Source organism: Botryllus schlosseri, chromosome 2 (genome assembly GCF_051294905.1).
Source record: "Botryllus schlosseri isolate E-star chromosome 2, Bs_hap1, whole genome shotgun sequence".
NCBI classification, from domain to species: Eukaryota; Metazoa; Chordata; class Ascidiacea; order Stolidobranchia; family Styelidae; genus Botryllus; species Botryllus schlosseri.
Genome location: NC_137237.1, coordinates 8,369,129 through 8,390,921, shown reverse-complemented (window position 1 = coordinate 8,390,921; position 21,793 = coordinate 8,369,129). Strand labels below are relative to the sequence as shown.

General features: G+C 39.7%; 3 protein-coding genes across 7 annotated transcripts in view; 1 reads left to right on the top strand and 2 right to left on the bottom strand.

The window, feature by feature from the left end:
- LOC145433289 (uncharacterized) overlaps window positions 1-21,793 on the bottom strand; it is a 66,742-nt gene that overhangs the window by 14,918 nt on the left and 30,031 nt on the right. The window contains exons 1-6 of one of the 4 annotated variants that reach the window (XM_080310344.1): window positions 18,258-18,761; window positions 17,357-17,546; window positions 13,175-13,428; window positions 13,006-13,092; window positions 10,724-10,762; window positions 10,390-10,652 (exon numbers count right to left, since the gene is read on the bottom strand). In XM_080310344.1, the coding sequence (XP_080166470.1) occupies window positions 10,390-10,652; window positions 10,724-10,762; window positions 13,006-13,092; window positions 13,175-13,428; window positions 17,357-17,505 (792 nt within the window). In that variant the 5' untranslated portion in view covers window positions 17,506-17,546; window positions 18,258-18,761. Of the gene's footprint in view, window positions 1-10,389; window positions 10,653-10,723; window positions 10,763-13,005; window positions 13,093-13,174; window positions 13,429-17,356; window positions 17,652-17,681; window positions 17,938-18,257; window positions 18,762-21,793 lie in introns of those variants that run through there. The other 3 variants (XM_080310346.1, XM_080310345.1, XM_080310347.1) reach the window with 3 other exon arrangements.
- LOC145433288 (uncharacterized) lies at window positions 1,638-10,383 on the bottom strand. Its single transcript, XM_080310342.1, has one exon. The coding sequence runs from the start codon at window positions 7,593-7,595 to the stop codon at window positions 3,954-3,956; it is 3,642 nt and encodes a 1,213-aa protein (XP_080166468.1). The 5' UTR covers window positions 7,596-10,383; the 3' UTR covers window positions 1,638-3,953.
- Window positions 20,309-21,793, top strand: part of LOC145433287 (uncharacterized) — a 30,334-nt gene continuing 28,849 nt past the window's right edge. For both annotated transcript variants that reach the window (XM_080310341.1, XM_080310340.1), the window contains exons 1-4: window positions 20,309-20,542; window positions 20,601-20,786; window positions 20,855-20,985; window positions 21,091-21,263. In XM_080310341.1, the coding sequence (XP_080166467.1) occupies window positions 20,485-20,542; window positions 20,601-20,786; window positions 20,855-20,985; window positions 21,091-21,263 (548 nt within the window). In that variant the 5' untranslated portion in view covers window positions 20,309-20,484. The remainder of the gene's footprint in view (window positions 20,543-20,600; window positions 20,787-20,854; window positions 20,986-21,090; window positions 21,264-21,793) is intronic.

Here is a 21,793-nt window from a genome sequence, read left to right as displayed (position 1 = left end):
TTCATTGAAACTCAAGTCCAACGCCTTAACCGCTCGCTCAAGCCAGTTCCGTTGCTACGATATCTGAGAAATCTATTAAATTAGGGTAGAAATAACTATTTCCAAGTAAGTTTCACGAAGTCTCGATACGCTATATTTAATCTAAAAATATTAATCCCCATAAAACGTACTGGGTGTGGGGTTCGAAGCCTAGAATAATAAGCGGATCGTGATTGAAAATAGAAGGAGGATCACTGGATTAACGTTTATGGAATACTCCGCAATGTAAAATTAGTATATACTGCACAAAATCCAGAGTGTAAGAGTCTTTACTGCATCGGAATAGTGTAGTTTTCCATCTACTTTACAAAATTTATACGATTTTTCCTGCTACGTTCCGGGATAAAATGTAATTTTTCGCACTTTTTAATTTTTAATAAAATTAGTATCCATTATACAAAAACGACGTGTAAAGGTAAAGTATGAATACAAGTACAAGTAGAGATTTCAAAGTAAGTAAGTGGTTATGTTCGTAGACTAATCCCACTTCTACATAACGATTTTTCAGTAAGTAGTCATGTTTCTAGGCTACTTTTACTTCTATTTAACGAGTTTTCATACAAATCTGCTTTCTTTAATGACATTCAAGTAGGCTACTTACTTTAGATTATTAAAAGTATAGTGATTGAAAATAGATCACTGGATTATAGTTTACAGAAAACTCCACAATTCTATGTGACGTCCTTGCATGCCAACAACCTTCGAACTATTCGCCATCTCATAAACACTTGAGTAGGCCTACATTTGATGCGTGTGGGGAAAACCTAGTTAAATTTTCATGTGCATTTAGTTTCCAGCTCTGAAAGCAAGCTTGGTCTATGATCAATAGCAACTTTTGCGTAAACTCCGTTCTATTTCACTTCATACCTATACAATGTAGATAGTCTATTCGAATAATCCGATGTATAATTGAACTTTCCTCTGCATGATCATTAGGGCTTCTATTTTTTGTTGCAGGGCAACTTTGTTGTAGCCGAAAGCGGTATTATCTAGCAACAAGGTTTAAATGACTCGCCTCCGGCGTTTATTGACCGTATTACCCGTATTCTCGTCATGCAAAAATTATGCATATATTAGTATGAAGCTCAGATGCAGCAAAGTGTGTGAGACTGGCTGTAAAATGGCGCGAAGCAGCGACTCTAATTTCCCGGCTTATAGCAAACAACGACGCTGAAATTCTACTTCAGACGCAGCAAAGTGGGTGAGACTGCCTGTAAAAATTGCGCGAAGGTACATTTCTCGGCTTATAACAAATAACGACGCTGAAATTCTACTTCAGATGCAGAAAAGTTAATGCGTTTGGCTATATAAATTGCGCGAAGGTGCATTTCTCGGCTTATAGCGAATAACGACGCTGAAATTCTACTTCAGATACAGCAAATGCGGCAAAGTCTGCGCGAATAGCTGCATAAATTGCGAAAAGATGCGACTCTAATTTTTAGGCTTTATTGCAAATACCGATCGACTTTTGCGTGAATTCTGTTATGCGTTTTACTACGTTAATGAATAAAAGTTAGTATTCTAGGTCTATATTTCTGTTTAATACTGAAAATGTCATGAAGTTGAATCGTTACTAGGTATTAATATTATGTTGATCGCGCGAAATGTGCGTAGAATTTTAATACATCATCAAATAACCACGCCTATAGTTCAACGTGGATGAGTGTTATCTGAGAGCTCATACTATCCGCGAAAATACACAGTCCTAAATACACATAATAGAATATCTTGCGAATATAGTCTTGCGTAGACATCATAGTTTTCGAAATTTGTTCATAAATACAAACGGCAATAGTCTGGCGGCGAGCGATAAAACATAGTGATCAAAATTATCGCTAAGCAATACCGATTTTGCGTAAATGCCGTTATGCGTCTGACTACGTAACTAGGGATTATGTAGTTGGTTACGAAATTGAGTGTGCTATCTTCCCAATCGGTATGGAACAACATCAAAATCATTACACAGTAATATCGACTTTTGCTTGATTTCTGTTACGCGTTTATAAATGAACATTAATTAATTATTGATCCGCGAAAATACAAAGTTCTAAATTCACATAAGAATAAGCGAGAATTCATATTCCCAAAAACAGATCAGTACGCGTTTTCGAAGTAGTCGCATTAGTCCTAAATACACATATTAGAATATTAGTCCTAAATACACATACTATATTATCTAAGGAAAGTATCATCTAACGTATAATGAATGTTATTTATTTCTCGGAAGCATGGACCGGCCATAGTCCGACGTTAAGTATATTATGAGAGTGTTTACATTCTAAATAGCCTGAGGGCCTGCAACAAACGATTCAACCCTCACTACTGCACTGTTCTCTAAAAATGACGTGGTCTCAAATTGAAGGGCAAAACGAAAAAAACAATTTGGCCACATAAGAATAGGACATTGGTGGGTAATCCGAGATTTGTCAACAAGAAACTCAACCTCTACTAGTTGGAATTTAGTCAAATTTAGCTTGCATCGTATTTGAAGACAACCCAACAATTTCATGAGGTGGACAGAAAAATTAAAAAAAAATTCCCAAATGAATTAAAAATTTTAATTGGATCAGCGGAGGCTTATATACTTGTTCAAATTGAGCCGAATTTGGTGTGCGACCTTTTCAGGGTAGTCTGACAATTTAATCAGTGAATGGCTGGAATCTGAATAAATGGTATTTTTGGACAGCCCTACTGTACAACTATTTTCAGTATGGTTCTCTCTTTGATTTGTTCAACAAAGAGTTATATGTTGTTGTTGTTGTTGTTGTTGTTGTTTGTGTTGTTCATGGTGTTTGTCGACTACAGTGGTAATTTACACCGGGTCAGTTTTTCTTAACTTTCATTCCATATAGCTGCTGACTTGCAGCACGGCCCACTTATATACTTTTTATAAGACACCGCTTACGTGGATGACATGGTGAGGAGGAGCCGAGATAAACCTCCAACACTTAGAAGCAATTATTCTGGAGTCGACCTCTGTCGAACTCGAACCAGCAACCTACGGTTGTGACCAAGTCGCAAGGTTCCGAGAAACAAGTCAATCTCACTTTTATAGTTTTGACTCGAGTCAAGTCGAGTCATTTTCAATTCACCACCGAGTCAAGTCCGAGTACAAGTCGGTGAGTAGAGGGTCGTGTCAGAGTCATAGTGTTGTGACTTAAGTCCGACTCCAAGTCATTTTCTTCACTAGTTTTGAGCTCACTCCGGTTGAAACCACTTTTTTTCAACTCTGCTCGAGCTATATAAAATGGCCCGCATTTATAATATCGTAGTTTTTCTCAGTCCTAACAGTTTCTGGCCCTATATTTTCTAACTATCAGGACAGATAGACGAAATACCAATAATGTGGTCACTTCACTATTCTTCAAAGTTACGATGAAATGTCCCTGTCTCGAGTCATATGACTTGGTTCGAGTCATGACTTGTTCGAGCCTTGCAGGCCTGCAACACAGCCACTCAAAATCCAAAGCCAGACAACGCCAGAGCTTACTTCAATATTGGCTCAAAATCGAGCAATCGTCAGACGCGAGGTGTTCTAAAATTTCTCAAACCTATCAAGATTAGCCAGCTCCGTAAAAGAATATAACATAATGTTGAATCCCACGGTTTTCACCAGTTGTTTTCCAACGTCTTAATGTGGGTTTACTTGGATAACATTCCAGAGACTTTTGACCATATTTGCGCACTCAAATTCCTGATCTGTTGATATCTTTCGAAAATGGTACTCGATATTTATTGTGTCTTTAAAACGGCCAATGAAAGCAGATTCTAGTGCTTATTATTACCAACATCATAATGCAATGTGCGAGAAAATTGATTGTTTCAAAGCGTATAACTAGATATATTATATATAGTGGCGGTGCCGGTTACGGTGGTGCGACCTACAGCACAGAAATACTCTTACATCGAAATCACTAATATCTTGAAAGCAGAGGATATTCAAAAATAAGCTCACACACTCTATCAACTGATTCGAGTAGCAATGATACTGACATCTGGTACAATGTAGGACACAGTTGCTTTGAATTTAGGAGTTTCCAAACTAACGCGCAGCAGGATCGCTGGTCAAAAACCAAGAAATCAACAGCTAGGTTATAACACAGAGCAAAGCGAGTTGTATCACCGATGTAGTAGTATGACAGCAACAAGTAATCGTCAATAAAATCCTGGCCTTGAGTTACGCAAATTTGATAATATAGCGATTGTTTCAAAGATATTTCACGACACTTTGATAAATGCATTACTGTCATAACATTAGTTAAGAAATATTCCAATATAAATATATCATGACTGTACGTGTCTGGTGAATGAAGAATTGTCCAGATTAACTTTATGCTTTTGAGAAAATCAAAATTCATGAAGTGCGAGGCCGCCAGTGTGTACGGATGACTTTGCAAGTGGACTGGAATTTTAAATATCAACTTGAATAAGAAATTCTGCACAGACATAATATGACTCATGGAAGCACTGTACGCGGAAATATACTTGAGGGATGCGTAGACAAATGGCTGAAGTATTTTGAGTTTTCTACATTTTGTCGATGTAGATCGCAGCAAATCTTCAAATACTGTAATGTCACGGATTTTCACATTTTCGCACAAAGTCATCAGCGCCATGGCTGTGGTAAGGTATTCGTTATGGGGCAGTAGGCCTACCGGCATTGACGAATCCAACGGATCATTCATAACGTATTTAATCAGGGTGATCATATCGTCATAAGTGACAGATGAAAACACCTGCATAGCGTGGGAAAAATTATTCTGCCAGATAGACATTCTCAAGGGTTCTTCGCGGTGAGAGCTGTGAAACGTAAAATTAGCATATCTTCCAACGTTACGCCGTCTTCCAAAGCTGTACTTGAAATGCTGCGAGTTATTCACTCGGACACCTTGGTCATCTTGGCCTATAATAGCTCCTGGGACTTTCAACTCGCTTGCAGTAACTAATTGTGCAAGAACTGAGCTGAACTCAACCGTCTGATACCCGAATTCCATGAACATTGCACCAAGTTGGCGCATTAGGAGAATGTACTTGTTAGGCTCAAACAATTTGGTATTGAGTTTCAATTCATCGAGTATGTCCCGCAAGAATTGGTAGCCATTTGATTTATCACTTTGAGTGAGAGACCTCCCGATTTCACACTTATACAGATATTCCGCGTACAGTGTGTTCTTCTGTCGCTCACAAGCATGTCTAAAGTATTCGATTGATTCTTCTGTATTCAGTAATTCTCGCTTCAGAGACGTTTCCAATTGCGATAGCCCATTGATCATACCCTCACTGACTTGATTGGAGTCATCCGCCAAAATGCCGAGGCACATTTCGAGATATCTGTCGGCTTCCTGGAAATTACCTTTGTTGTAAAGAACAGCCGCTCGACTGTAGAGAGTTTGAAGCCGATGAGTTATGTCGGTTGTAAGACCGGCATCGATATCACAAGACCATTCAAATATATCTATAAGCTCGTTGGATGATATTTGATCTCCTCTGCTGCCACCAAGGTGTTGGTACAGCCCAAATTTCAATCTTTCAATATGTATCTGCATATATTGATGTGCCCGACCGAGTGATATTTCTCGTTTCTTGTATTGTTCGATCAATTCTTTCACCAAGGTAAGAATGTTTTCAATGAAATGCGCGTCAATCTGCTGGTAACGGAACATTGCCTCTGCCAAAAGCAAGTGCCAAATATCACTTTCTCTTGATGGGATGGAAATCTGATCGTATTCTGTGTGCAGTATGAATCGTCGATAGGTCATATTGTGTACTGCTGACAAGAGGAATGTGATTGCTGTTTCGCAATCACCGGTATGCCTGTCTCCCACTAAATCAGCCAGGTCTTTATCCGCTACAATATTCCTTTGACGGTGCCTGGTTTGGTAGCAACGAATTCGAATTTCCAGTACAATGCCCAAAGCGTGACATAATGTGTGATGCGACTCATCGCTGATAATCTGTCTTTCTTTCAATTCATCGAGAATATCAAAACTGTTTTGAAAGCGTATTCCAGAATCTGCCGCAAGGTAATGTAGCAATACCGTGATTGGGCGATAAATCAATTTCTTAACATCCAAATGCCGTGAGTGTATAAGTCGATTTGAATACCTCGCTACCGCAGCTTGAGTGAGCAAATCTCTCTTTTCTTCAAATATTTCCTCCGCAGTAAGAGACTGTTGAATTTCCAAACATCGAACACGAAAACTGTCGTAAACGCTCTTGTCGCCGAACACGAAACACGAAGTGCCGAGGACATCGTTCAACATGTAACCGTTCCTCAATTGTTCATCTTTCGTTAGATAGTCCGCCATCTTGTGCGCGGTCTGAATCAATTCGACGACGTTACTACGATTCCTAGTTGGGATTTGTCGTCCAAGGGGACATTTACAAGCATGCGGCATCATGCCGTCAAATGACAACCCACAAGGAGTGTATTCATCTCTGAACCAGTTACTTTCATCTTCAACGGTGTAGTGATCGCAGAGTCCTTTTATATCGACACTTGGAACGATCGTTTCACCGAGACCGATGATTATGACGTGAAAAATGACCGTGAACCATCTGAAGTACTCACGAACTTCTTCTGTGTCAGGAGCACCATTCTCCAGGATGATGACGTGTTCAAAATCAGACGATAGTGTGATTTCTTTGCGGGCCAAAGATCCGAGGCCGACGATGGCGAATTCGCACGGGGGATCTCCCATTACTTGGAGGCATTTTTCTATAACTTCCACCATCATGTCCTTATAATCACTCGAGTTATTAGTTGTTAGCAGTCTGACTTCGGATATCGCTGTCTTTTCATTTTCATTCATATCCTCGGTATGTTTGTATGATAGTCTTATTCTCTTCAGTTTATTCAAATTTCCCGTTTCATTCGCACGCAGTTTCTCCAATTTTTCTTTGATATTCTCTGAGAATTCCACAAAATTCCCATTATGTGTCGAAACACCGGATCTAAGCATCTTCTGATGGAAATCCCGTAATTGTTGGATCGAGGAATATAAATCATCCTCTCGTCCGCTGACACGTAATCTCACTACGGCAGCATTTATTAAAACTGCCGCTCGAATGAAATTCAACTTCTGATCCATTTTGGAACCAATTTCATTCATGGCCATTTCGGTGTACAAAGTACCCAATCTTAAAAGGCATTTTGCCACTTTAGTAAGATTAAACTGCATCTCTGTTCCGAATGCATCACATAATTGTCGAATCTCTTCGCTGATTATCATAAATGCTTCGTCGTGTGAGCTGATGGGATCATTGTTTTCTGCCTCCTCTACGGAAAACTCGGTTGAAGTTGAAGAAGGGACGTTTCTCAGGTCATATTCTTCTCTATCATCGTTTTCCTGTCTTTCAATGCATTCAAAGTACGGAAATGACCTGATTGCATCCAAAGCATCGATAACATTTTCTGATACTCCCATGTCCCTATGGAGAGCCCATCTTCCTTTATCTCGAAGAAGGTCATTGCTTTGTCGAATGAGTTCATGAAAGCTATCATCGAACAGTTGAACTTGTGTATAGATATTTCTAATTTTACCATGATCTGACATATTTCTGTAGCGCTTGGAAAAAATAACAATAATAAAGCGTCTACCTCGATCATTGCATGTATTATCTCATTGAGGCAGATGTGAAGTCTAACTCACATTGCAGAGATTACTTGTTTCAGAGTAAATGTTTGCTTGGCAACATTCTCAGCTCTGGCCGTCTGTACGTAGCCAACAACTTATGTTGGCTAGATAAGGTTATAGTTGCGATGAGAAAATATTTGGAGAGCAATATCGAATATACCAATATGGGTGATAGGATTACGCTATGATATATGGTACAGGCCTATACGATTTGTTTGACTAATGGTGCGTTCCCCACCCTTAATCTATAGGCCTATGGCCTTATGAAGCTGTCAGCATGCAATAAAACTTTTCGACGCCACATAATGTATTTCTGTACTCTTTCCTACCGTATGTATATAGACAGGCAGTGAAGGGATTAATGGACACGATACCTACGGACGACTCGCAGGTCACATTATTCCACAATGCAACTGTACAGGCTGACTTTTCAAACGTCACCAAATGTATCAACTGGAGCAATGAAATGCTTAAGTAATCTCATAAAATCAATGTCTTCCATCGCTTTGCAAACAATTTCGACGATGACTTGTAAGGCAATGTAAGTTTACGCTTTAATGGTCTAAGCGAGACCGGACAATGTATTCGCCGTATGAATATTGCTATACATTGGTATTGAGCAGAGTGTAAAACGGGTTTCTATACTTGATACCGCTATTACCACGTGTTATACAGTAGCCAAAACGCCAATCGCACGGATTTAATTTATTATAATACCATGAACAATACCAAATCAAGATGGATACCGTATGCGCCTACTAGATTTTTGCATTAGGAAACGATATATTCTTTATATCAATTTCATTGAGCGGTTGAATAAGCATCATTCACTTGTAGTCTATTTCGTTCTTGATGTTGTGTGATTACGGGTCAAGCTCACAGCATAGAGTCACTAAATATTCACAAACGGAAAGCTGGATATTTCGAGCAAACTGTTGTGCAAAAAGCAAAGCATTTCAGCCAAATATGTTATAATGACGTGAAAAATTGTAATATATGGAAAAGGTTCACAGCGCAGAACCTGCCAAAGATCGTTTGTGAGCGTGGACCTCGAAACTTCCGACGTTCACACGCAGAACGCGAACGTGAATCTCACGTTCACACCATCCCTATTGAGAGCGACAGTTATTCCAAAATCAGACAATTTTCATAGGAAACCAAGAATACGTTTATAAATATATTTTTGCAGTTTTACGAGCCGTGTTGGAATCAAGAATCGCTTCGGGCATGTGTGATGTACACTGTACAGTCGCCGGCCAGTAATGAATGATGCTGTTGACATGGAATGACCAGGTATACTCTCTGCAGCGGCACCAATAGCACCGTCCAACGACTGTGGCTATTGGTAACAATGATCCAGTGACAAAGCTATTGACCGATTGCTTTGAATGAGGCCTACGTATCACCTAAATACTGGTTTGAATCAATTATTATTACGTGATTTTGGGTATCTCCGTGATTTGAGATAACGGCGGTTTCCAAGTTCAAATGATATGTATGATCTGTCATCGTCGGCCTCGGACCAGCTTATAGGTTTGTCAGTTCCGGCAGGCATTTTACAACCAATCAAAGTCAAGGATAATGACTGCTACAGACTTGGCACGAGACTCCATCGGTTTCGCCGGTTTGAGGAAGTCAGGTGCAGAGGATGTTAGCAACGAGTTGCAAGCATTTGAACAATGGACTTTTCTTCTACGCGATTGGAATTTTACAGCGTTCCTTCTCGGTGTAGGACTATTCAAGAGTAAAATCAGTCACTATTTTATCCACACTATCCATACATATTAGGGCGGAGCATGGACCGGAGCCGGATTAGATATCCGGCCGGATTTTCTCATTTTTGACCGGAACAGGTTCGGAGCCGGATCAGTACTTTTTCTGATACGGCCGGAGTCGGATGGAGCTGGATCAGTTCTTTTTACTAAGAATATGACAGCCTTACCCTCTTCCAATGTTCCCTCTAAGCTGCGCGCGTTCGCGGCCACGCACTGCTGACAAAGTCGCCGCTCACAGAAAAATCTGTTCCACGCACAAGAAAGCCGAAGTTTTTACGCACGGTTGTCCAAGGGACCGCGGAGTGAATTGGTGAGTGCGCTCAGCCTCGTGAATAATTAGACAGAATATCGCCCTCTCCTACCCTCGAATCAATAGTTATAGTGAAAAGTTCATGGAAATATACCACATGCCAAGTCAAAGTTGGTGTAATTACATCAGATAATGATTGGATTTGATCGTTGGGTTTTTATTGTCTTGTTTGCAACTTCTTCCATCAATATTAAATACCATTCTGTGAGTAGATAATTATTATCAGAGTTTTTCGGACCGGATCACGGTCATTTCTGGAATCCGGCCTAGGAGTCGGACCAGAGCTTTAAAAAACAGGATCGGAGTAGAACCAGAGAATTTGTCGATCCACTCATCACTAATATACAGTAAGACAACTAAGGCGTGGAAAGAGCAGGGTACAATAGTAAACTTCTCCGTGTAAATAAATTCGATATCCGACTCGGAGATCAATGCGGCTGCTTATAGATATTATATAGTCTCGATATCTGTCTGCTAGTAACTTGCATAGTTTTCCTCTTGTGCTATTTTGTATTGTTTGCCATAGATTTCGTAACGCGATCAACTTCGTCCGTGGAACGAATCAAATTTTATTGGAAATTTGCCGCAACTGCAGTTGATTTGAGTTGCGCCTATATAGAAAACATACCTTCTCGCCCAAATAAACAAACGTCTCGTCACGTGATCGATCTCCGTATTGCTGATAGATAGCCGATTCCTTGATCGTCGACGACGTCAGGGACGGGCGCGAAAAGATCGTCGACCGTGTAAAAGTATTGTTGTTCAAGTAGCCTCTTTCGCTCCCGGCCTTTCTTCTGTGGTGGTTACGGAGCCGGCCGTTGTTGCGACTGCTCGAGATGCTGGGGCAAGCTTCCGCGGGACTCCCAAGTCGCACTCCTTCCGATTCTGTATCTGGAAGTAGATAAGAACAGTATAGTTTTGCTCAACTTTTAGCGAAATGCATTCATAAGCTCATTCGTTACCTGTCGATAGCTTAGGTTCTCTCTTGAAGACGATGGGGTCTGAATAGAACGGTAATGTATCGTGTCGTGGATGTAATTACTCTGAGAGGCAACGGAAATAACTGATTCGAAATATTAATCTCGATTATTATTCTCTGCATCCTATAGCATCGTCACAGGACGGCGCCAAAACATTGTCGCTACTCAACTGTGTTTATTGCTAGCAAATTTTAGAGGCTCGTGTAAAAATGGCATACGATATATAAGTCGTTAGAATGGCTTATTAGAGCAGCGGTTCTGAAACTGAGAGTGCAATGAACCATCAAAAGAGAATATTTAACACAATCCCGAAAAAAACAAAATGTGAAAATCATAAATTTCCAGGCAGACTAAAAATAGCACAAACCTACCCTATAGGATTTTGAAGATGGCCTTGGAAGTATACTAGTTCCACTCTCGACATAAACATTAGTGTGAATATCCATTTTCGGTACCACTTGCCATCAAGGCGAAAGCTTCAAACCGGCTTAATGTGATTCACGGAACCAATCATAGCAGAACTGGTCACCGGGAAACGGGTACGCCGGTCACATTGATAGTATAGAAACCACTTTTTGCATTGATTTTTTTAAGGCACCATGAGACATTTAAAAAACTTGCTATGAGAGGGTTGTTTGTTGACCGTAATTTGTTTTTAACCAGTGGCTTGGAATGGGCAGCAGATTATTGTAGACCGGTCGCCAATGATGCTGGATACAAAATCGGCCAAAAATAGTAAAATGTATTAATCAAATAACCACCTCAGTGCCGACAATAGCACACATATATTGCGGTTTAAGTATTGAATAGGAATTAATGATGCAAGTGACAACACACGATTCATCAATGAAATCGATAGATGAGCTCCAGTAATCCTACAGGCAGTATACACTATAAACCAGTGGCTCTTATCCGGTCTTCCCTGGAACATCAGGGATGGCCTGAGACATATGATATGTGATGTCACACCCGTCTTGGCCATCATTGGTTTCAGGCAATTAGCCCCAATACAATGAGCAGTCGAATTGTGGCTGTTGTGGTGGTATACGTCATGCGCAGTGGTGTACGCGACGGAACTTGGGGTTCGAAATGGTAACCCTGTCCTTCTGAAATGCCAATTCTATCTCAAATATTTATAGGCATTTGCAATTAAGCAATCGGCATCACGCTGTCGCGTTTCGTCCGATCAATACAATGACACTTTACAAGGTTAAGCCACGTATTTCTGAACTGGTATCTAAGAGGGAACAGCAGAAGTCACAGTGATTTGCAATATATATTCATTATTATGTTTTCGATTTGTGTGAAAATCAGATTTTATTTGGTTTTGCTCTTTTAACATTGTGGTCGATTTTTGTTATTAATGGGTTCCGCTAAAGCTGGTTGATTAGCGCCAGTGTTCACCAGGTTAGTAACGGTTAAGAATCACATCCATAAACTATAGGCAGCCTATACCCCCGTAGTCACGTATAAGGTGTCAGGGAAGTTAATCGCACCCTGCATGCATATGTTCGACAATATCCAAACTGATTTATTAATGGATTTCACGAGAAGCCTATACACAAATCCTAAATGTAAAGTCTTACAGTACACCATTGCACGTAGGGTTGCATTTAAAACAAGTGGTTGCTTAAAAACATGTTTTAAACAAAGGCCTTTAAATTGTATGTTTTTTATTGTTGTATGATTATGCCATATTGTGTAAATACTTTTTTTAAATGCAGTATGAGCCTATGAACGATCTACAACCGATATAGCCGACGTGTACGATATGCAATGGTTGGAACTCTCGACATAGTCGGCTCCACAGCTATAGTACGTTATATCATTGGTACGGAATGAATGTTCTGATGATGATGATGACTGCCGGCCGTAAAAATGCTGCATGACGATGTCATCCTGGTTAAGAATGTTTTTGTTCCGTATATGACAGGGCTTGGAAACCTATTTCGTCAGAGGAGCAATATATTTACCCTATATTTTCAATTGTCAATGTCAATTGACTATGACATCATAATTGCATATTCTTGACGTCATGGCTTAAAAAAAACAATTTGAAAACATGTTTTAAACAAGAGCCTTGTTTTAAACATGTTTGTTTTAAATATATTTTTGTTTTAAATGCAACCCTTTGTAGGCTGCACTATAGTTGTACACGTATTAAATGGTGTATAGTCTGACACTGAATAGATTGCTAAATACAGAGAGAGACACGCTAATTAACTTAACCGAAACAAATTGGAAAGTGATTAACTTCTTTATACCTGGCCAGCTGATACCATCATCATCAGCTTGATGACTTCGTCTTTTCGAAATACTTTTAATTCGGAAGGACGCGCGTCTGCCAAACACTATGAGAAGCAAGGAAAACTATTTGTCAATTGCACCGGACCATGTTGACGTTAAAAACGCATAAAATCAAGTCCCACCTACCATCGGAACGAAACTTTCCGTTGCAACCGAACACTTTGGAAAAAGAAGACGTTCTACGCTTCGGCGTAGAGGAGTGCCCCCTGAAAGAACTTGTTGATGAATGCTTTGTCTTTTTGCACTCATCACCCTCTTTATGTCTGCGATTGTTAGTCTTCTTTGACCTTCTTGTAGAGCAATAACTATGATAACTCTGCCACTCGGAGTCTTTTATGTCGACGATTTCAACATCCCCAGACGCGTCGACAGATCCACCGCTGCAATGACAGAAGGAATGATTTTGAAGAGTTATCACATATTATAGCGATATTCATTTCATATTGAATAATATTATGTCTAGCAGACGGAACATAGCGATGGTAAAATCGTTATCATCACGCCACGACGCCATTACCCGATTACAAGGCTTGCGCGAAATGTTGCCAGCCAAGTAATGCTTATGGTGCTTGGTGGTAATTCGCCAATGCTATTCGCCGAAAAGTGCGACAGTCCGAGAGCCAGTTACAGCAGTATCGATTCCGGACGCTTTTTCACGTTTGGTTATATTTGCTGTCACTATAGTCACGACGGCGTAAATCACGTCAACGAAGCACGGTGTTTCCTATCGTTTCAGTCTTCACTTCACCACCTGTCTTGCGAAGACGGACGTCTTCGATTCATGACGTCCTGACTGATATTGTCACGTTACAATCAAAACGAAGCTTATGTAATCAATCGCTATGCTTCAAGCCAATTTGTACGAACGAAATTCCACCTCTCTTGCTGTTGCTAATTTTATGTGAATTTGAATGCAGGAAACAACGGGCTTTATAATTTTGCTTGCACGGGAGAAACGATGCTTGAGTGTAGGCCCACTTGAAATTTGCCAATTTTTACGAAAAAAACATCTATCACTGTGAGATGTCAGTTTAGTGACTGCTGAATCACCTTTGTGATATCAAAATGGCAATTTCTCGGTAATTGACGCCTCCTGTGCAAGGGTTGCTATCACATGCTCGATTTGAACCCGGGCCTGTATACAAATTGCGAGACTAGTGCTCTACAGCCACTGAGCTACGACTGCTACTATAATTTTGCAAAACACGTATCTGCGCCGTGGACGTGTTATAGCTAGGAATGGTGTGAACCTCTGGAAGGTTCAGGTTAGTGTGAACGCGAACCTTTTTGAAAGGTTCTGTAAGAACGCGAACGTGAACCTCATGACGTTACGTGACGTCATATTGCTAATTCCAACCCTACGTTTCAGTGAAGTGATCGCCCCTATATTAATGAACACGATACCTAGCGACGACTCGGGCCACATAATGCCACAATGCTGAAATACATATTGACGTTTTAAACGTCGCCAAACTGAGGAAATCAAATGATATAATAATCCCATAAAATCAATATCTTCCGTCGCTTTACCAACAATTACGACGAGGACTTGCAAGGGAATATAAGCTTACGCCTTAACGGTCTAGCTAGGCCAGCGGTTCTCAACCGGGGGTCCGCGGACCTCTGGGGGTCCGTGAAACATTTTCAGGGGGTCCGCGAAGCCTCAAAATATTTGATAACCTGATTTGTATTTTTTAATTCGGAAAATCACGAGGCAGTTTCGCTTCATTACTAGTAAAACTTCAGAACTCACATACACAGAATGGCGGTCTGAGATGAAATATCCTACTGTGCAAACTCATTTTAATTGCTAAAGCCGACTGATTCAAACATTTTGCTGTTTAGAGACCCAAATGTATCGTCGTCCAAAATGTATCGTTATTATTACATTCGCCACCATCTATATTTGTGGAAATGGATTTACGGCACTCGTTCATATCAAATCGAAGGCGCGGATTTTCAAGACACGACCACTAATTTCCAGAAATGCAGTTTGAGACCTCGCTTGGAAATAATAGAAGTCAATACAGTTTTTACATGAATAGTATGATCTCATTTTTAAGAAAAGTCATTTTGTTAATATTTATCACTAAGGGTATACAGTTATCATTTTCCACAAGACAGATGACGATTGCACGATAATTGAGATAAATTTTAACTAAAACTTCGTGGGGGTCCGCGGGTTCCGTGACGGTCCGAAAGGGGTCCGCGAAGACAAAAAGGTTGAGAGCCACTGAACTAGGCCATACCGGACAATATATTCGGCATCTGAGTATTGCGACGTTGATACTGAGCAGAGTGTAAAACGGGTTTCTATACTTGCTACCGATATTACCCTATTGACAAGTTATACAGCAGTAGCCAACACCCTAATCGCACGTATTTTGTTTTATTATACAATTAACATATGAAGTCAAGATTGAGCCCGTACACCTGCTAGATATTTTGCATCAGACAATGATATCAGCTCCATCGATTGGTTGAATAAGCATCATTCGCTGACGCTGACTACATGTAGTGTATTTCGCTCTTGATGTTGTGTTATTTCGGGTCAAGCTCACGGCGGAGAGTCACTAAATATTCACAAACGGAAAGCTAGATATTTCGAGCAAACTTTTGTAACAAAGGAAGTGAAATTTTTGAGATCGTCAAGGTGCATGCTCGTTCGGTGTTGATTTTTTATGCTGTCAGCGCTATGCATATAGTTGCCCGCAGTTGAAATGCAATAAATTTCAACCAAAGATGTTATAATGAAGTAAAATTGTAATATATGAAAATGGTTCACACTGCAGAACCTACCAATGCTAGTTTGTAAGCGTGAACCTCTAAATTTCTGAGGGTCACACACAGAACGCGAACGTGAACCTCACGTTCACACCATCCCTAGTTATAGCATTCATGGAGATAATATTTTAGACTTATTATTGTCAAACTCGGTTCACGTTTAGAGACTTTTAGGCATTTACTGCACTTATGGGGTTATTAAACCACCTAATCCATATTCCCGCAGACATTAGAGTCGCAGAGAACTTTCTGCATCTGCAATTATTCTTCCGTCAAATAGCCTACCACCCTACCACACCACTGCTACAGTGTTGCATGGTAACCTTTTATTATTCATGCTATTCATACGGCTATACGATGATGCGTTTGTCGATTGTTGCTAATGGGTCGACCCCAATAACACAGATTGTAATGGCAAGCCTCGTAACGCACCACGACACAAGTTTCCACTATATAAACAGCGTGCTAGTTTAGTCTCTTAGATCAGGAGTTGCATCCTTATGCGGTCCGCAAAAAAATCTTTGCGGCCCGCTAAGCAGAGACGGGCCAATTTTAAGTGGCTTGTGACCCGCTAAATGTGTTTTAATCTGACTTGGTATTCATATATTGATTGTTCAATTTATACATGAATATTTTGGCAACATTTATTCCATGACGTGAAATTTATTTTCACGCTGCTCGCGATTCACATTCAGATATTAACGATTATAATTTGCAGTCCATTACTTAGTCTCGCTATCACCGTTACAGGTTTCACGGTGCGAGGCAGTTTCACGGTGTTATGTATATATCTGGCCGGCTGCACAAAAATGTTGTACGATTAGGGGCCTACTTATATAGTTATCAATTTCCCACATTGCGGTCGACCTTTAAAAATATAGAGAAATTCATGTCTACAAATCTACCATTATTATCTAGAACGGTAGTGTACCATGAATCATTTATCATATACAATTGAATATTCATATTGAAATAAACCCGAATATTTTCGGCTGACACTCGTCAGGGGTAATCGTCAGCAACTATGTAGAGAATTGGAAAGAACATTGTATATCAACAATCGTATCACAAAATATGACGTCACCAGCATGACGTCATATTTTGTTATACGATTGTTGATATACAATGTTCTTTCCAATTCTCTCTACTAGTTGCTGACGATTACCCCTGACGAGTGTCAGCCGAAAATATTCGGGTTTATTTCAACATGAATATACTATTCAATTGTATATTGAAGTTCTGTACCTCCAAGAAGCTCTTCATTTATTATATAGTAGTGTATATTACTACGCTGCGTCAAAAGATTGGGTGTCGCATAAACCTAATATTCAATTTTTTAATTAATTGAATAATTCACATTTGAAAATTCTATTTGTCTCCTGTAAATCAATATTCACCAAGACTGTTAGCAAAGCAATGCTATATCCGAATGTTTTCGTGAAAATGTTGAGTAAAAATGCGCATAATCGTAGAATCACCAACACAAATATGAATACACGAACAGAGCTTCTGCAACGAAGGTACCTGTGCTTTGCCTTGGCACGTGCTGTGCTCGTGGAAGTCGATACAACTACTGATGACAGGTTGTCTCCACTTTCCTCATCCGGACACCAAACTCCACTCTCTTCCAAATACGAGTTACTTCTGGACATAGCAGATACAGCGTCCCGCATACAGATACGCAACGACCAGACGAAGTTGCCACCTTCTGTGCCTGTATCAAGATCGTGAATGTTACCACGCTTCTGAAATTCTTCCAACACGAGCGAGATATTTTGGTATAGTGATGTAGCTCTATCTCGTACAGCGCAGTTCTTAAACGCAGACACAAAATTACATTAGTACCTACCGTCTAAAAACTATTCAAACATACGATCTGCCATTAGCATATAACTCCGACTCTAATTCTAAACAAAACACATCGATCGAAGCGAAATATTTGTTGTAATCTCAATATATATTGCACTCATTGATGTAATCATATTCACAGGTATTTTCATTTGTTTGTAAAGTCGCGTGATGGAGCGCATGTACAATGTTTCTTTAGAAAACATTGTTGAGTTTAGATAGAAGCGGCTTATCCCTCCCCCCCAAAAAAACGAACGTTACTCACAAGTCGGTTCAAGAATCAATTCACAATTATAGGTGTCCTTTTTTGATCGAGCTATATTGCCTGTTTTACTTCTACATTTTGCATGATCGAAAAATGCATTAAGTCAGTCCGTCATGGTATTTAAATTTTATCGGATCAAAACACCACGAGATTGCGTAAAATTAGGATTGCATTTAAAACAATCAGTGCTTTAAAACAGTTTTTTTCGAAACATGTTTTAAACAGTGTTTTTCAAAAAAGGCCATTGAAAAAGAGAATTTTTTTGTATATTTGTGCTATAAATTTGTAAAAACTTTCGAAAAAACTACACACGATATGCGCCCAATATAGTTGACGTATACGATAAGGAATGGTTGAAACATTCGAAATCGTCGATGGTTGAACAGTTACGGCACGTAGTTGCATATCATTGGTACGGAATGGACGTTTTCGTGATAATTACCGCCGACTGTAAAAATGCTGCATAGCGATGTTGACCTGATAGTCAGAGATTGGTCCGTTTAAGAATAGGGTCGAAAGCTATTTTCGTCGAAGGAGCCAAGGGTCAATGTCTACTGTGGCGTCATAATTAAAGGTACGTGACGTCGTCGTTAAAATACAAAAACAACAACAATGAAAACACGTTTGAAATAAGGCCCACGTTCTAAACATGTTTGTTTAGTTGAAATGCAGCCCTAAATACACTACAAAGTGAGGACTGAACTTCATTTGAAACATCGCATCAGCAGATGTCAATTTACAGTGACAATTATCACAATGTTCTGTAAAATCAGTCTTGTCACTGAATGGCGCTATCTGTTCAGGTGCATTCAGGTGCAATTAGGTGTTGTCATAGAAGTACGAGCCCTATCGGGATTACTAATTCAGATTAGATTAACACCTATTACTAATTATATCAGTCATTTCACAGACAGCTATCTCTGAGGAGACCGTAGCCCCAGCATTGTTGTAGTTGTTGCCCAAGTTGTATATCGAAATCCTGGAAACGATGACATGAAAGTGCTGATTCCAACTCTATCCGTGGGTTGCACAATAATACCCATTATATAGCAACGAAAATACTTATGACTAAGGCAAATCTTTGTTGTAGTTAAATCCGTGGAAAGTTGCATTTATTTTTGAAAAAATTTGCAGTAAAAAGTTGGATTTATTTTTTCACAAAAGTTGCACTAAAAGACCACATTTTGCTCGGTTGACTAAAAAAAGGGTTAATTTCCCAGTTCCTCCCCCGAAATGCAGTTTTCCATCCGCATTCGCCATTGATTGACTAAAAAAAAGGTCAACTTTCCGGCTCAGCTTCCGAAATACATATAAGAGCGTTAATTCAGTGCTATACGGTATTTCAGTCGAATTTGGTCGTGTATTTCACCAAAATCAAAAATACTTTCAAGAGAAATCGAAAAAGTTGCAAAAAGTTGCATGAAAAAAAAATGGACAAAAATTGCAAAAAGTTGCACTATAAGATTCCTTCAAACAGCTTAAAACAGCATTCTACATATCTTACGAGTATTTAGGAAGCTGCCGGAAGCTGTAAAAACAAGTTGCAAAAGTTGCAAAAACTTGCCCTACTTATGACTCAATGACTATGCCGTCGACCTCCATGTCAAGTCCAGTGCGCGAGCTAATGCCAGAATAGTTTCATATATAGCCATATATCGCCTCCCGACACATGCCAATTCAATTTCATTGCTTGTCCATTTTAAGCTATAACTTCTGTTTCTTTTCGTTAGGTGTAGGCTACAATTGTACAAATGTATATTGTATATGCCTCATATATGCGTATGCCGCAGATACCGCACCAATACTCAAGTTTCCGCTTTATCAACGGCTTCTTCACAAACTTGTTTCGTACCCCAAGTTGTGGATATAGTACACGATTGGAGTATATGCATTATACAGCGTTTATGTCTATCCCCATATGCATGTTATTCATTTATTACTATCTGTTGGCATGGGGTTGTTTGATTAAAAGACAATCCCAAGAAGTTTTGCCTCCTTCCTATCTTTTCATTGCACCGCATCGCAATCTTCTGATCTTTTGAACTCTTAAAAATCTAAACTGGTCTATATAGTAAGTTTGCACTTGTATAAATTATGACACAGAGTCTTGGGGTTTCACGTTGGATTCATTTGTCCTGTGCGATCGAATTCTGATTCACGATAGAAAACCCTATCATTGCCAGGGATGTTCATGCTGAGAATATCAGAAATTTCTGCAAAATCTTTCACTTATGTAAGGCAATGTAGTACTATAGTGATGCTAAACATTCGTGCAGACATACAGGATTCACGATCTACCACTTCCGGCACGTATTAACGCATTCACGAACAAGAATTCCTCTGAAGCGACTGTTATATTCCATTTTGATTGTTCCAGTAGTGGCGCACCTCCGAAATTAAACTGATCAATATCTTCGTCGAGACAATCATTCATGTCTAAATGCGTTGAATGATTTTCGATGAAAATTACGTTTGCTTTTCGTAATTATTAGTTCGCAGATGCATTGCAAGATGAGTATTTAGCGATAAAAAGGGAAATATGGTGGGCGGTACATATCATAGTATATTATTATATGTTTTTGTGAGTTACAGCCTTGGTAAGTACTGCATAGCAAACTCAGGTATGAATGTCATGTTATCGTTTCGGTACTGTAGGTGACACAGATTACTTTTGGGATCTTCGCACCATTTCAACTCTAGCGACACAGGATATTCTCGGCGTATCCACCGTCAGTCTGTTTTATTGTAACGACTCTGCAAACACTACTATCGACGAAAGGTGGATTTGCGACAATGAGCCAGACTGTACGAATGGAATGGACGAGCATCTATCAACGTGCAGTTCAGTACTCGATTATAGACTATATATCCAGGACTATGGCTTTTAAAACTGCTATATCACCATGCAGATAAAACCAAGTGCGAAGATCACGAATATGAATGCGGTACATCCGGAATATGTATTCTTGCGGCGTGGCGTTGCGAAGGCGAAACAGATTGTCCGAACGGAGAGGATGAAATGCAATGTGATGATGTCGATGTGAGATTTCAGGGTTTCTCTACTCGTAGCAAACGAAACATATACAGTTCTTTTGATACGCCATTCCAATTTCTTCATTCACTTTATCTTATGTACGTTGTCTAGTACTACGACTACGACGTAACGTGTTCGGAAGATTCCTGGAAATGTAAATCAGACAGTACGCAGTGCATAGATCGGTATTCCCTTTGCGACGGGGTGCATGATTGCACCGATCGCTCGGATGAAAGCAAGGAGACGTGCGAGGATTCTGTTCAATGCTTCGGTGATTACATGGCGTAAGTAAAAAGTATAGGACTTGTAATTAGGGGTGGGCAAAATCGAGTATCCAAGTGATTCGATTCTGAATCACGTATTCTAATTCGAGTCGAGTAATCGAGTATCACTCATTATGACGTCATAACCGAACGTAATATGTCAAAGTACAAATATGTACCTTTTATGCCACCACGAAGAATATAATGCCCGTTAGCCATTACATTAAAGATACTTGGATATTTTTGGACCTGACCGATTTCATTGCACTTAGTGACAATGTTGTGGAATGATCATGACTTCGGAAATGTGTTATTCCCAGTAACGTTCGTAGCTTTGTACTATATGTATTGTATGTTACGGTACGGCCAGTCAAAGTCTCAAAGCTTCATCAGTAAAAATTACTATAAAAATTATAATTCTCATTGATAAATTAACTTTCAGTGTCGAGGAGAGTATAATTTCAGTACTCGAAAAAATCATCTTTTACGACTCGACTCGAAGCATTAGAAATAATACTCGATTCAGATTCTAGTAGTCGGATCATTACGCC